General features: G+C 57.8%; 1 protein-coding gene across 1 annotated transcript; it reads right to left on the bottom strand.

Moving 5' to 3' along the window:
• Positions 1–60: 60 nt before the first annotated feature.
• On the bottom strand, positions 61–13,223 carry LOC121483477 (long-wave-sensitive opsin 1). The gene is made up of 6 exons (XM_041742065.1): positions 13,112–13,223; positions 8,870–9,166; positions 5,970–6,138; positions 4,356–4,521; positions 2,842–3,081; positions 61–171 (listed from the first exon to the last, which is right to left on the bottom strand). Exons 1-6 carry the CDS (start codon positions 13,221–13,223, stop codon positions 61–63), a joined length of 1,095 nt encoding a protein of 364 aa, XP_041597999.1.
• Positions 13,224–16,210: the final 2,987 nt, after the last annotated feature.

Genomic DNA, 16,210 nt, shown 5'->3' with positions numbered 1-16,210 from the left:
GGACAGGGGTAACGTTTTCTGGTAGGAAGCAGAATTTTTTATTGTCGTGGCTGGAGAGACTCACGCAGGTGACACTGAAGACACAGATGAGGCCTCTGTTCTGGAGGCGCTGGAGAGTTCAGAGCTATCGTCCACCTTCTTCCCAAAAAGCTGCAAGATGCAGTTTCGAAACTGGCAGGACAGAAAGTGTTACTCAACACAGCAGAAAGGGCCGACGTACTCTGCTAAAGGTCATTCTCGGGGAATTCTAGGCAGGTATTCATTGAGGGTCACCTCGATCACTTAACACCTTCCCTGCTACCATTCAGATTCTCATGCGGAGAATAGAGGAAGCTTGAGGTTATTACTTGCACGTGGGGATGGTTTACTCCTGACTATTCATTCGTCAAAGTCATCTAATTTAGAATCTGATGGTGACCATAGTGGGTCAGATTGTGACACCCCCCCGCCCCCCGACCGCTCCGCCTAAGCTATGTTTGAGTCCTAACCCCTAGAGCCTGTGAACGTGACCTTATTTGGAAGTAGAGTCCTTGTAGACGTGACTAAGATGTACATTACCATGAGGTCATGCTAGAGTAGAGCGGGCCCTCATCCAATGACTGGCGTCATTGGAAGAAGGGAATTTGGACACAGACTCGGAGAAGAGGTCATGTGGAGGTGAAGGCAGAGATGAGATTGGTCTGCAAGCCAAGGAATACCAAGGATTACTGGCCACCACCAGAAGCCAGGAGAGAGGCAGGGAACAGATTCACCCGCAGAGCCCTCAGAAGGAACCAGCCTCGCCCACACCTTGACCTTGGGCTTCTGGCCTCCAGAACTGGGAGAGAATAGATTTCTGTTGTTTTAAGTCCCCCCAGTTTGTGGTCCTTTGTTATGATAGCCTCAGGAAACTCGTACAGGAACCAAAGATGATGCCAGCTAAGGGGTCCGTGCACAGGGTAACGACCTCCAGAATGTCTGAGAAGAGACTCAGAGGCATTTTAGTGAAAAGGAATGTGATTGTCATCTTGTTTCTTTTCTTTTCTTTTTTTTTGAAAAAAGATCTTATTTATTTATTCATGACAGATGCAGAGAGAGAGGCAGAGACACAGGCAGAGGGAGAAGCAGGCTCCCTGCGGGAAGCCTGATGCGGGACTCGATCCCAGGACCCCGGGATCACACCCCGGGCCGAAAGCACACGCTCAATCACTGAGCCACCCAGGCGTCCCTGTCAACTTGTTTCTATTCCATCAATTTTGAGGCCACACAAGGACTAAGTAGATGACAGTCTAGCCACTACCTGATGTCTTTAGCCAAGAGAATCTTTCGCCACCAAGAGGGCTCACTCTTTGCTGCTTGGCCCCTAAAGAGATCTGGAATGTATTCATTTCCCAAATTATGACTCATATCATCACTGAGCGAAGCACTGTGTGAATGCAGACCAGAGGCATCTCCTGTACATTCCAGGCCTATCCTTGACTACCTCCAGCTCCCTCCAACATCCAAACCCTCACAAATAAAACACGTAATTATTGAAATGAATTACACAAGAAAGGGGCCGAAGAGGAGAATTGACTTAGCTGAGGAATGCATTTGGCATCTGCCTACTGAGCACCCACTCTGCGCCAGGCTGTGCCCCAGGGGGATCAGCAGTGGACAAAAAAAAGTAACATTCTCTGTCCTCGCGGAGCTCCGTTACAGAAAACACTCTCAGAAGGCAGCAGGAGGGGATGATGACGTGGAAAGGGTAAAAGCAAAGTTTGAAAGCCTGGAGGGGTCCAGAAGTACAGCTGCCTTGTCTGCGGGCGGGGGGGGGGGGAGCTCTGTAAGGGGAGGATGGAAAGACTCAAGTAAACACAGCACGAGGCAGGATAGCCTAGGGCTCCACAGACAAAAGCCAGACCTAACAAGAGACCCGCGTGAAAGCCAGGAAACAGGAGTCAGGGAGAGAACTACGCTCCAACGAGGGAGTCCTGGGGAGTCAAGTGCAGTACTGGTCCCCCTTAGTACTTGAACATCATCAGGAGAGTGTGTGCTTAAAAAAAAAAAAAAGAAAAAAAAGGAAAAAAAAAGAAAAAGAAGAGTGTGTGCTTAAGGAGCTCCGCAGGGAGCCAGGGCCAGGTCGGAGCGGGTGGGGCCACGGGGGCGACCGTGAAATGCAGGAGCAGGGGAGAGCTAGTTGGAAGGAATGGGGACTGGGTCTTGGTGGAGGGGCAATGCGAGGCCCCTGCAGGGGTGCTGTTTCTGGCCCATGGACCTTTCTGGTCACCATGAGGTCACACATCACAGGTGCACCTTAATGAAGTAGATTTGATGGGTTCAAGGAAGAACAGGGCCAATTACACTTGGAAGATGATGAGCCTCAGTGGTCACCTGTCACCTGCTTAGAGGTCAGTTTGCTGCTGGGGTTCGAACTGCCAGCCCATGGTGGCTACCATGTGGCAAGACTTTGGGCAGGACCGTAGCACGTTCCCCAGAACTAACCCGTGAAGTCACAAAAGCCACATGTCAGTCCAGTCAAGAAGGGCCTCTTAAAGGGTTTGAAGACGGAAAGATGAAGATTGGGAGGAGAGCAGGATGGGCGCAGCTAGGGTAGATGTAGACACGTTCAGGCATTCCTTGGTGTGTGAGCTCCGGGATGGCCCTGGGGCCAACAGAAGGGAGGAGTGGAGCTGCCCACCCTCAGGCCAAGACTCTGAAAGGATCCAGAGGGAGGCTAGCTGCGCCTTCACGTGCTGCGCCTTCTCTGGTGGTTGTCCTGGAGGTCATCAACGGGTTCTCCTGGACATGATTCCAGGGGGAGCCATCACTGGGCTCTTCTGGGGTCTATTTCGAGTTTGTTTTGCAAACGACGTGACTTACCTGCCGGTTCATGAAGACATAGATAACGGGGTTGTAGATAGTGGCACTTTTGGCAAAGTAGGCTGGCAGGGCGGCCACCAGAGGGTGGAAGGCGTAGCCAGGGTGGGCGGCGGCAAAGCACGCAAAGAAGGTGTAGGGCCCCCAGCAGAGACAGTAAGCGAGGACCATGACTACCACCATGCGGGTCACCTCCTTCTCCGCCTTCTGGGTGGACTCAGATTCTTTCTGCTGCTTTGCCACCTGGGGGAGACAGAGATTCATGCCCAGGGACGTGAGTGGGAGCGTCCCTCCCGGCTCTGTATCCCAGGGGCTCTGTGTTGCTATTGCTTGGGCAGTGAGTCAGGGAGCCAGCAAGAGACAGGTGGCCCCCGGGATAGCGAGTCCTGGAGAGAAGGAGACGGGCTCACCTGGGGCCTGGCAGCAGCCAGCTCCCCCCCCCCCCCGCAGTGAATCCACAGCCTGGCTTAGGCTGGACCAGGCTGGCCTTGAGGGAGCCCGAGGAGGCTTTGCGGCAGCATACAGCTGGCCCCGGAGAAGCTCTGGGCTTAGCTTGGCTCCTGTAAGGAGTTCGGGAAGGAGCTGAGGACGCCACTCTTAGCCTCACTTGGTCCCTTATCAGAGTGTCCCCTCCCGTGCACAGATCTGAGGGGCTGAGCCGGAGAAGACACAGAGGCCAGACATTGCCTTTATATTCTGCAGCATGAACCTCAGGGTTGGGGGAGGAAGAGGGGCGGAAGGCAAATCACAGCAGGAAGGCAGGGAGTTTGCGGCCGTCACCCTAGAAAGGGCTTAGAGCACGTGCCGGTCTGATGGTCGGCGCAGCAGCTTCCTGTCAGAAAGGCCCCACCCCAAAGGCCTTCTACTGCCTGTGCCAAGCAGGACCTCTTGGGGCAGTTGGCGCACCCAGGCCGAACTGACTGTCGGTGGGGCGGCTGTCAAGGGGGCAGCTTCTGCATGGTGTGCTTCCTCTGCGCCTCGCTCTGATTGCCTACACAGGGGGGCAAGGGGGGCTGCGGACGGGACCAGCTTCCCAGGGAGGAGAGTGGACAGCGGGCTCTGGGGCAGATGGCACGTGGGAAGCCACTCCCTGGCCTGGCCCGACAGCCAGCCTCGTGAAGGGGACAGGGTCCCTCCCGTAGCAGCCTTTCAAAAACACCTTTTGATATGCAGGTTTCGCTTGCAGATCTGGCCGGCTGCACTGCACTCCCGGGGAGAGGGGGGCTCGCCAGCCAGGGGACAAGTGTTCTGGGTCAGGGAAGAAACGCAGCTCTTGCTCCCTTGTTGGGCCCAGGAATTGGGGGGGGGGCACGACAGTCCTTTCCAGTTGCTTGGGGGCAAGGACAAGGGAGCCAGGGCTGCAGTTGTAGCCCCGAAGGAATTGTAGGATTCAAGTCAGGTTTGAGGGCAGGAGAGAGGACTGAGTGACCCCTCATCCCAGCCTAGACGTCCCTGGTCCTCGTGATCCTACCAGCGGGGGGGGGGGGGGGGGAAGCCAAGAGGGCTCGGGGGCTTACCGCTCGGATGGCCAGCCACACTTGGAGGTAGCACAGTATGATGATGCTGAGTGGGATGATGCAGCACGTGGTCATGAGGACGATCATGTAGGACTGCACCCCAGGGTACGAGCTGCCACTGAACACGTCCGGGCCACACGAAGTCTTCAGGCCATGGGGCCAGTACCTGGAGAGAAGGGCTGACAGCCTGTCCTGATGTAGGCAGGGCAACCTGGGACCCCCCAGTCCGGGCATGCTGCTGACTTGGGTTGGAGGATTGTTGGTTTTGTTGGTTTGTTTTTAAAGCTTTATCCATTTATTTTATTTTATTTTTATTTTTAATTTTTAAAAAAGATTTTATTTATTCATGAGAGACACAGAGAGAGGGGCAGAGACCCAGGCAGAGGGAGAAGCAGGCTCCATGCCAGGAACCCGACGTGGGACTGGATCCGGGGTCTCCAGGATCATGCCCTGGGCCGAAGGCGGGTGCTAAACCGCTGAGCCCCCCAGGCTTCCCTTTGCCCATTTATTTTAGGGGGGGTGGAAGGGCAGAGGGACAGGGAGAGAAATCCTTAAGCACACTCCTCACTGAGCATGGAGCCCGATGCGGGGCTAGATCCCAGGACCCCCAAACCATGACCTGAACCAAAATCAGGAGTCAGCTACTCAACTGACTGAGCCACCCAGGCGCCCCAGGATTGTTTGGTCTTTAAAATTGGGGTGAAATTCACATTACACGAATTAACCATTTTTGAAGTGAACAATTCAGTGGCATTTAGTACCTTCACGATGCTGTGCGACCACCACCTCTATCTAGTTCCAGAACACTTTCATCGGCCTCAAAGGAAACCCTTGGGTAGGATTTTGGTAAATCTTTGTCCATTTTTAGGTCTCATAGCGCCTTTTTTTTTTATTTTTTTATTTTTATCTTATTTTATTTTTTTTAAATTTTTATTTATTTATGATCACACACAGAGAGAGAGGCAGAGACACAGGCAGAGGGAGAAGCAGGCTCCATGCACCGGGAGCCCGACGTGGGATTCGATCCCGGATCTCCAGGATCGCGCCCTGGGCCAAAGGCAGGCGCTAAACCGCTGTGCTACCCAGGGATCCCCTTTTTTTTTTAAATTGTGGTAAAATACACATAACATCTGAAGCCCCAAATGAGCGGCCTGGCCAAGACACAAATGCCCTACAGGCCCAGGTGTACCTACAACCCAAGCCGCCTCTGAACTGGAGGCTCCTCAGAATGTGCAAGAAAGAAGCTTGGGGCAGAGTAGCTTAGAGGGCCCCGCGTGCACTTAGAGCTGCTCCCATGGCTTGAGCTTGTCACTTTTCCCTGTGTGCTCCCATGAGCAGTTCATGCTTGGGAGAAACAGACCTTTCTAGAGGCTCAGGTGCCACAGGGCCCATGTCCATGTTGCAGCCAGGCCGACTTATACATTCATAGACACTGCACCCCCGGGGGATCACAGGAAGAGTCGGGTCTATCCTCATTTTACACATGGGGGCACAGAGGCCCGGAAACAGCAATTTGTCCCAAGGTCACAAATGGAATCAGGAGCCTGTCCCTCCCCGCCGTCCTTCACCCTCTGTCCTATGTGAGCTGTCTTCCTGGCGTACTGGCATCCTCACCTGCTCCAGCCAAAGATCGGCGGGGCCGTCCACACCGCAGCCCAGATCCAGGAGAAGGCAATGCCCGCGATGGCTAGCTTGGCGTCAAATCTCACGTTGCCAAAGGGCTTGCAGACTACCAGCCACCTCTCCCAGGAAATGATGGCCAGGGACCAGAGCCCTGTGATCCCTGCAGGGGACAGAAGGCAGATGAGGGCCTGGAGCCTCCGGTGTCACTCATTCCATCCAGATCAGCCAACTGTTTTCAGGATCAAGAGGTTTCTCCCCACCTCCCCGCAACGCCCACAAAGAGTATTCGGGTCCAGGGGGCGGTGGGTCTCTTAGTCAAGTCCCCTAACGCCGTCTTTCCCCATTCTTTCCTCCCGGGCCTGTCTCTCTCTCTCTTTTGTTGGCCACCAGCCTTCCCTCGGATGCCGATGTGACTCCCGATGGCCACGCGCACACCCGCACGACCACGTTGAGGCTGCAGCGGTCCCAGCCAAGGGCAAGGAAGCACGATGTGCCCCGTGCCCCGTGCCCCTCTGCCAGTATGTGCGTGTGCTTAGGCTTCCTGATTTCCCACCGCTGCCCACCATCTGGCCGGTGGAGACGGTGTCTTCCTGTCCCGCTTAGACGCCGCAGGTCTGTGGGCGGAATTCAGGGCTCCATGGACGGAGACGGGACAAGGGACACTCGGGATTCCGCTCCATTCCGAGCGGGGCGGCATGAGCGGTGCCTGGGCCCTGGTCACTCTACATCTTTGCCAGCATCACTCGCTTCATTACCACTTTGAAAGTTCAGTGGCTTTCAGGCCAGATCGAGTTATCTGATACTTTAATAAAGAACAGCATCGGGCAGCCCGGGGGGCGCAGCGGTTTAGAGCCGCCGTCAGCCCGGGGCGTGACCTGGGAACCCGGGATCGAGTCCCGCGTCGGGCTCCCTACGTGGAGCCTGCTTCTCCCTCTGCCTGGGTCTCTGCCTCTGTGTGTCTCTCATGAATAAATAAATAAAATCTTTAAAAATAATAATATTAAAAAATTAAAAAATTCTTGGCATAAAATTAAAAAAAGAAAGAATGGAATCGTTAATCCTGCCAAACAATACATTGCTAATAATTTTAATGACGGACAATGCCACTGATATTCAACACTTTGATTAGTGTATTTCATTATGGTTGGATTCCTTTGTGATCCGATGCATCTTATTGTGCCCACTGGTAAACATTTTCCTGAGGAGGGGTCCACGGGCTCCCCCGCAGGGCCGAGGGCCTCCGTGGCACCCATGCCGCACACAGGGCCTGGCTCCTTGGCACCCACGTGACTCGAAAACAGACCTCAAGCGGATGCAGAGGCGAGTGGGGCATGCCGACAGAACCAGAGACAGGTCTGAGCAGAGAGGAAGGTACACAGAGCATTTGGACTTGGGGCATAGAGGGTCTGTGCCCCACCTTGCCTGGTCACTCTCTTCCTGTACCTTTGGGAGAGTGCCAGGCCATCATCCGTAAAGTGAGAGGCAGTTAGATATGGGGGGACAGTGGTCCGCCCCTGTACTGTGGGTTTCGTGTCGGCACCTACCTCATGGGGTCATGGGAGGGGCCAATACGGTCATTTAAATCTTGCCCCCAAGTCCTTCCCCCATTTTCCAGATGGGAAAACGGCGGAGCGGCGTGGTACAGTCAGTCAGCAGCACTCACAGCTCTAGGAACTCAAATCTGGGCCCTCTCCGTTCCCCAGGCCCGCGCCGTCCTCGTGTCATGTTTTCTCTTCCTAATGTCCACCTCCTCACCATGTGACTTGGAAATCCATTTAGGTGGCAGTTAGACAAACAAGTTAGATGTGGGAGCGAGGGACCCAGGAATGGTGACCAGATGGTCCCGGGAAACTTCACCTAGAAGAGCAGCTGCGAGCGCCCGCTGGTGTGACGGCAGGGAGCCTGGGGACAGGCTGTGTGTGCTGAGCGCGCAGCCCTTAGGCTCCCTGTCCTCTTGGGTGGACACCCAGCTGCAACCCCGAGCCGTCTGTTGTTTCACGGGGGCCTGGGGCAAGAGCTCGCGGAGGGGATCTGAGCGTCATCGGGCCTGCCAGTCCCCCTCTTCCTTGTGGGTCCCAGAGAAAGGAACCCGGCCTCGTGGCAATCCCCCCACCCCCGGAGCCCCACGTGGGGCAGAGCCAGCTCCTGCCCCAGCCTCCTCGCCACCCCTGCTGCTGTGGCCTTCGCTCCCTCACGCAGTGAGCCTCACTTCTGTCAACTGCTGATGGCACCCGGCCCTCCCTGACCGCCTCGCCCCAGCTCCCTTCTCATCTTGCTGACTCAGGATTCAGATCCTCCGTGGTCTCCTCCAGGACACGGTCCTCAGAGAGAGCTGACGGCGCCCTGTGGTCACCATCTGGGGTAGGGAGCCCCCTTGCCAGGACTTGGGACTACCTCGGGGCCTTGGTGCCCAGCACGTGGGTTCTTCTCTGCCAGTGTTGACCTGACCAGAGCCAAGGCCCGCAGAGATGTTGGTCGAGGGGATGTGGAAAGGGATCTGGGATCTAGTTTCAATATCCCAAAAAGTCTACTGGGAAGCTCCTCTTTCCCTGGAAAGGGCCGACACGGATGAGCCGAAAGGGCCCACATCTCTGCTTTGGGTGGAAGTTCTGCTCGGGGTGACCAGAGCACTTCCCTCCCACGTGGCTCTGGGCTTATCTGGTGCTCTGTCTGTCTCCCGAACTGGCCTGTCTCAGGGGAGACACTCGGGACGCCTCCTTGTTGCATTACAACCCCCCCCCCCGCCCCATGGTGACCGCGGCCCTGTTTCCCCTGCAGGCCTGTCTCCCTTCACATCCGTCCCACGGGCACACTTGGGGGGTGCTGTGTGAGTGCATCCCTTGCACACAGCCGGCTGGGGCTTCCCCGAGCCCGGGCCCCTGGCTGCTTACCGCACAAGGAGACAGTGTAGCCCTCCACGACACACAGAGGGTGGCCCAGCACAAAGTAGCCATAGATCTGGTTCACAACGCTGATGGTGCTGGCAATGATGGTCTCTGCGAGGTCGGCGATTGCCAAATTCACCAGGATCCAGTTCAGGGGGTGACGCAACTTCTTGAACCTCATGGTGGCTGCTAGCACCAGCCCGTTCGTGAAAACGGAAGCGATGACCACAAAGATCATCCAGGCGCTGGTGAGGTGATACACCCACCTGGGAGCGATGTGGTAATTGGGACCTTCGAAGGGGTCTGCAAGGCAGGAGGTAGGGAGGGGGGGCATTACCCGACTGCACGGCTGTGCCCAGCCCTCCCCGCCTCGTCGGAGCCCCCCACGCCGGCCTCCTGCCCTACAGTCACCTTGGCAACCAGCTCTTTCCCTGTGGCTTTGCCCGGCTGCCAACAGCCTTCCCCCGTCGGTCTCTCAGGCCACAGGCCATGGCCTGCTGGACACCTGGACTTAGCAAAGTCGATCCCCTCATCATCTAGGCCAAGAACCGGTCCCCCATCCGACTGGCCGCCCCCAGTACGTGGCCAGCCCCCTGGGGGGCCTTGACTTCCCCTCCCTCGCACACCAGCACCCACTGCGCCGCTTCCCGAGAGTGCTCCATGTCTTCCTCTGTTGGATCTTGGCTCACATTGTCCTCTGCGCCTGGGTCTTCTCTTCTATACCGTAAAGCCCAGCTCGGATGCCCTCATCTTCTGGAAGCCTTTCCGGATTCCTCAGCTGAGGGTCAAGGAGGCCCTCGGGACGACTGTCTCAGTGCCCCCCTCCGACCTTCTACCCTGTGTCGGAGTTATCTGTGCGCACATCCGGCCACCATCTCACATGGCAGGTCCAGCACACAATCAGTGCTCAGAGAATGAATGAATGAATGAATGAATGAATGAATGAGTTACGGGCTGAACTGTGTCCCTCCCAGAAAGAGATGTTGGGGTCCTGCCCCCCGGTTCGCGTGAATGCAGCCTTATTTGGAGACAGGGTCTGCCCAGCGGCGATCAAGGTGTTCTGAGGTCGTCGAGGGGCCCCTAATCCAACGGGACCGTGTCCGTATCAGAAGGGGACAGCGGGACACAGTGACAGCCACACAGGGGGAAAGCCATGGGGGGCTGAAGGTGGAGATCCGGGCGATGCCTCCACAAGCCCAGGAGCCCCACGGATTGCCAGGAGCCACCGGAAAGGAGAGGACCGTCCCCTCTGAGTTGCCGGGAGAAGCCAGCTTGCTGCAGTTGGGGGTTACAGAAACTCAACTCCAACTGGATTTGGAAAAGTAGGGCTTCCTTGGGCTCCCTGGCTAGGAGGCGTGGGGTAGACCTCGACCCACACCCCCAGCACAACTGGACCCCCCAGCGCCCCGTGGGTGAGTGTCGTTCGCCCCTTTCACAGGGAGCTCCTGCAAACCCCTCCGCAATACCTGCAGCCACGCTAGGTGGCCCGGGCTCCCTGGGAGCAGACCTCGAAGGCCTGTGTGGCACCAGTTTCTACGCAGAAGGAAGCAGAGGGAAACAATAGGGCTGCTGACAGACCGGAGAACAGAGGGCCCCCCCCCCCCCCCGCTCCAGATTGCCCACAGATCTTCCCCCGGAACTCCAGCGGGCTAGTTTGAGAACAGCAGCTGGACCTGGGAGGTGTTTGGAACACTCCAGCTTTGGGGTGATTTCAACATGACGCAGCCAGAGCATCGTTTCCGGACAGCCCTTGGAGCCCAATGTGGGCAGGGCCTGGACAAGAGGGATGGGGCAGTGCGCGGCGGGGGAGGGGGCCGGAGTGTTCTGAACGCGGGAGGTCACAGAGGAGGGTCCTCTAGCGGTGCAAGCAGAGCAGGTGTCCCTGCCTGCCTCCCCCTCCTGAAATCTCCAGGACTAATGTCCTACAGAAATGGGTATCACGGTCCACTCCCAGGCGAAGATGTTCTAAAGTCATTGGGTGGGGGGAATGGGGAGGGGATTGGGTGTGCGGGCTGACAAGGAGGCAAGATTTCTTTGAACATACCGTGTTCTCTAGGTTTTAATTTGGAATCCTTGTCAATGTTTTATTACATTATTCAAAAACAACGTTAAATTTTATAAAGCAACCCCGGAAAATCAAAACTATAACAAACAAAACAAAATGCATCTACACTCAGAGGCATGATCGCACAGAGAGGGACTGTTCTAAGGGACTTGAGAAGATGCTAGCTTGACTCCTCGGACCTAGCGGCATAGACCCTAAAGATAAAAAGACGCGTCCAAATGTTAAGCTTTGGCTAATCGTGTTGTTGATGGTAGTGTTGGTGTCCTTCTTCTGAGACCATCGTGTGTGGGAGATAAAGCAAATGAGTGATTAAATGATATTCTAATTCGTCTACCCAAAGCCCTTGAGAACAGGATTCCTGGTGGGGGAAAGGAAGACACAGAGGTCAAACCCAGTTGGCTCCACTGGGAAACCAAGTCATTACTTTGGAATGGGAGCAATAAAAGGAACAAAGAGGCTTTTGTCCTGCCTTTCCCATACCCACTGTTCCCTGGGGGACCCCGAGAGTGGACAAGGGCAGGTTTCTCTCTATCAAAGTACTCCAGCTCATAGATGAAGATGGGGCGTAGGAGCCAGAATGCCACCATTTTGCAATCCCCAGGGGTTTCATGAATGGGTCTGGGCCTCGAGCTTCAGCAGCTGCCAACACCCCAGAAAAAGGGACCCCTCCTGATGGAGAGGTCTTGCCGAAACCCCCAGCAGATCCAGCTGACCTCCAGGCAGATCTTCAGATCAACTACCAATTTGCACAAACATAATGACAAACGAGGTGGGAGGGGCATGGGAAGCCACATGCGGGGAAACCATCAGCGAAGTGGAGGAGGCAAGGGACAAAGGACTCATTTGCTTCAACAAATAAATTACAAGGAGGAAAAAAAAAATTACAAGGAGGTAGAGGGGGAACCTCTACATTCAAAGAGGGTAAAAAGAGAATGATAAACTGGAACGTGTGGACCTTACTGGGGCCCTGATTCAAGCAAAGTGAAAAAAAATGTATGACCTTTTCTTCAATACTGACTAGGGGGTTCCATGGTATGGAGGCAATGCTAGTTCACGGATGTGCCAACGGCACTGTGGTTGGGTTTTGAAGAGTCCTTTCCCCTTAGAGGTGCATCCTGAAGATTTACATGGTGTGAGGTCTTAGATCTGCTTCCAGAAATCAGGAGGGCTTAGTGGAGGCAGATAAGATGGGTGACGGAAACCCAGGGGTTCATTATATGCCTCCCTCCACTTCGGTAGATACTGGAATTAAAAAAAAAGTACAAGAAGGAATCTCAGGCATCAGCGAGGCCCTAGGGAGAGCACCGTTGCGTCTCCATTGAGGACATTCTGGGCCACGAGCAATCAGGTCAGAGCAAACCTCAGTGTTCTCAATTAGCTTGGCCTGGGAACCCTGGCTGTCAAGGAGCTGGTGTGGCTTCTGGAAGCCACGGCACATGAGACATTCTTTTTTTTTTTTTTTTTAACATGAGACATTCTTGAAGGAACAGATGGTTTTTGGTCTGGAGGAGGGACTGGGGACGCAGGTCCGGGGCCTGGGGGTCACCGGTATCTTCAGTTGTTTGCAGGGCCTAAGGCAGGCCGCCCCAGCAGAGGCGCGGCTGCCCTGGGAGCCAAGTGAGCCTCCTCCCCAAGAACGCACAGCCCAAGGCTGCAGGCCCCGGGCGCACAGTTGGACAGGATGGCCACCACCGTCTCTTCTGACCCTAAGGTTGGAGAAGTCACTCACGCTCCTCCAGGCCACCTGCCCAGCCTCTCGCGGCTGCCGTTTGCGTCGTTTGGGCTTTGGCACATGCAAAACTGAGTTAGACCCGGCTTCTTCCCCGGGAAGCTCAGGGCACGGCAGCCAGCTGGGCACACCACAAGGGGGTGTGAGAACTCGCTAGCAGAGACAGCGGGTGAGCATCCCTGGGACGGGGCTTCTCAAGGGGTCTGGGGGCCTACGTGGCTTGGAACTGCACGTGGCGCATCGCGGTGTCCTCTCATATTCAGAAAGCCGCCCCCCACCACGTGTCGCCATAAAGGCTAAGGGAGAAGACCATCCCCGCTGACGCCCACGTGTAGAAGAGCAGTCTCCGGGGGGCGTGGGGGGCCGCAGCCCCCGTGTAGCCACTCGGGCCTGGTGTCCCAGGGGTGCTGCTCCAGCCGGGGTGGCCCAGCCGTGACGGCGCCCGCTCGCTCACCTCTAGTGGCGTTGCTGTTGGTGTAGGTGAAGATGCTCGCCTGGGTGCTCTCCTCCAGGCCGGCCTGCGGCTGCCCGCCCGCAAGCCTCTGGGGGCCCCACCGCTGGGTCATGGCTCCAGCAAGGCCTGTCCCGACGCCTGGCGGCCCTGGTGCTGCTTGGGGGGCCTGGCGCTTTATACCAGCCCGCGGGATCAACCCGGGCTTCCTCACCTTAGAAGCTCCCAAACCCTGCCCCACCTGATCTCTTAATTGGGCCTGGGACTTAGACCTCCTCCTCCCCACCCCTTGCCTCCTGGCTCCTGAGATGAGCCCGGGAGGGCGGCTCAGGAGGATTTTCTGGGAACCCAACTCGGAGCCCCCAGCTCGCCAAGGCGGCTGCCGTGGGCCCTCACGCGTGTTCACGTGCCCTCTCCTCCCTGCCGTCCAGTGCGCGCTCCTGGCTCAGCTGGACCCAAGGGCCAGGACTTCCAGAGTGGGGTGTGGCTTAGGGAGGCAGCCCAAAGCGCGGCTCTGCCTTTCCCACGCGTGTCCCCCTGAGCCCAGCGAGGTTGGGGGGGGCCGGGGGACTTTGCAGTGCTGAGGCCTTGGGCGCGGAACCTCCCTGCGGGTCAGGCCGCCTCCGTGGACGCAGAGGGCTGCACGTTGTGCTGGCGGGGCGGGGGGAGGGGGGCTCCTCCCCGAGGAAGGGTGGGGGGAAGAGGCCTGGGGTGGGGGGAGACTCCACCGTGCATCGAGCTTTCCGCTCCCTGCTCCCCCTGTGCTCCCCATGAGGCCCCGGTCAGCAGGGTGCTCCCAGCAGTCCTCCAGGGGCCTTCCGGCAGGCCCTCCCACCCCCCCGCGCAAGTCTCCGTCCCCCGAGTTCGTGACCTTTCCCTGGACAGCTCCTGACCACACTTCCTTCTGCGCTTGCCTTCAAAAGCAAATCTCTCAAGAGACTGTTCCAGATGGGCCGCCTCCTCCGCCTCTTCGCCCGCTGCCGTCTGGCTGCCGGCCCCCATGACGCGCCGACTGTCTAATTCTGCGCCCCCTGCCTCCGCCTACGGGGGGGCGCCCCTCTCCCACGGTTCCTGCCACCTCCTCTGCACAGTCCTGAAATTCAGCTGCCTTCGACCCCTCCTTCGGGGTGGCCCGAAGCGCAGGAAAGCCAAGACATGGACACATGACGTCACTTCCCCACTCTCCGTGCCTCGACTGTGCGGCACCCAGGCTAATGCTCCTGGTGATACGGCCGCTCCTGCAGGTGGAGGGAGCCCTGCCGAGCTGAGGGCTGGAGCTCTGTGGCGCCCCAGTGCGGCCCCCTCAGTGACAATGGTCGGTGCCTGTCGCGTGGACTCGGTGGAGGAGTCCTGACCACTGTCGCCGGGGCCCCCTGGCCGCCTGGGAAGCCGGGCTCGTTGCCCAGGTGTACGTGGGGAGCTGAGTTCTGCCTAACTGCAAGAGGCGGCGCACCCGGTACTTACACTCCTAGGTGTGTCCTCAGGAGAACTGGAGACACACGTCCACAACTTGTATGGGGACACTCAGAGCAGCACCATTCACAAGGGGCCAAACGCCGAAACGGTCGAAAGTGAATGGACGGGTGAATGCAGTGAGCCATGGCAAGGGGAGGAGCAGTGACACCTGCCATAGCGTGAGCGACCCCGGGGAGCGTGATGCTGGGCGAGGGGAGTGGGTGCAGACGGCCACACGCTGTATGACGCCGTTGGTAGGAGATGTCTGGGATGGGCGCGTCCACGGAGAGGGGTCGCCTGGGGGCCGAGGGGCAATGGGGGGTGACTGCTCCGGGGAACAAGGTTCTTTGGGGGCAGGATGAAAATACTCTAAAATGAGATTATGACAGTGCAGCCACTGTGGAGAAGGGTATGGCAATCCCTCAAAAAAATGAAACAAGGCCTGGGCCTAGGGCCCAGCAGTCCCGCTTCTGGGGGGCTGCCCAGGGGAAGGGAAAGCAGGGACCCAGAGCAGGAGCTCAGCAGGCTCGCGGCTCAGCAGGCTGACAACGCAGCCCGATGTGACAGTTGTTATGACTTCCCTCCTCCTGGGTCCCAGGGAGCTTTATCTGTCTGTCCCCACCAGGGTCAAGGAATCAGCGCATCCGAGCATGTCAGAACTAAAAGCAGACCTCGACTGAGGTCACCTGCCCAACCTGGCCCCTCTGAGTGCCGCACACGGGATCGCCTCTTCCCGGACCGGTGGGGCGGCCTTGCGTGGGGCACCCCCCTTCTCAGGCCGAGCTCCCCCTGTTTCTGCACGGGGGTGACCATTGTTGCCTGCCCCCACCGCACGGGGCTGCCATGGCCACCCAGGGCCACCCTGTCGTTGGGGAGCCGCAGTGCCGTGTCCGCGGGGGTCTGGCCGAGCCTGCACAGCCTGCCTCTGTGCAGCGTGACACTAACGACGGAGCCCAACCTTGGGTCTGCCCAAAGACCCGGGGAAAGGGGGGGGTGGCAGTGACGCCTGGGCTGTCACCCACTCTGCAGCCTGGGGTGCTAATTGATGATTAGGGCTAACAGAAGATCAAGGCTCATTTTAGCCTAAAGCAGATTACTGGCCTGAAAAGTCACCCAGCACCTGGGCGCCCACGTGTGCTCCCCGGGGCCCGCGCTGGGTCCCCCGCTCCGGCAAAGGTGGATGAAAGGCGGGGGCCCTGGAGACGGAGATGAGAAAGCACCGGTCGGGCCAAAATGTGGGTGAAAAGAAGCGGGAGAAACGCGGGGGGGGAGACCTGTGACAGCTGACGGGCTTTCAGTTCACTTGCCCGCAGCCCCCACGGGGCGCATGTGCCCGCCCGACGCTGTGTCGCTGCCACCACGCCCTCGCTGCCAGCTGGGGCCACCTGCTGGCCTGGCCTCTAATCCCACGGCTCCTGGGTGATGCGGGAGGGGTGCTGGGGAGGAGCCTGGGCTGGGCGCGGGGCTCTGGCTGCGGGCCCGTGGCTTTGGCGGTGACAGCTAGTGGCCGCTAAAGGTACAGGCGAGGGACTGTCGGCTCCTTGGTGTGTGACTTGTGCGTGAGTGTGATGACCCCCCCCCCACCCAGCAAATGCACCATCCGCACCATTCTGAGCCGACCAGCGCATCCACACTGCGGTGCACAGC

Source organism: Vulpes lagopus, chromosome X, assembly GCF_018345385.1.
Source record: "Vulpes lagopus strain Blue_001 chromosome X, ASM1834538v1, whole genome shotgun sequence".
Taxonomy (NCBI): domain Eukaryota; kingdom Metazoa; phylum Chordata; class Mammalia; order Carnivora; family Canidae; genus Vulpes; species Vulpes lagopus.
This window is presented reverse-complemented; position numbering and strand designations above follow the sequence as displayed.

Bases quoted from the DNA above. Each gene is read 5' to 3' on its own strand.
- LOC121483477 (XM_041742065.1), bottom strand. From the start codon at position 13,223: ATGACCCAGCGGTGGGGCCCCCAGAGGCTTGCGGGCGGGCAGCCGCAG. The intron at 6,139-8,869 runs GTAAGCAGCCAG...TGTCCCCTGCAG, and splicing joins CTACACTGTCTCCTTGTGCG to GGATCACAGGGCTCTGGTCC. The intron at 4,522-5,969 runs GTGAGGATGCCA...CCTTCTCTCCAG, and splicing joins CCGATCTTTGGCTGGAGCAG to GTACTGGCCCCATGGCCTGA.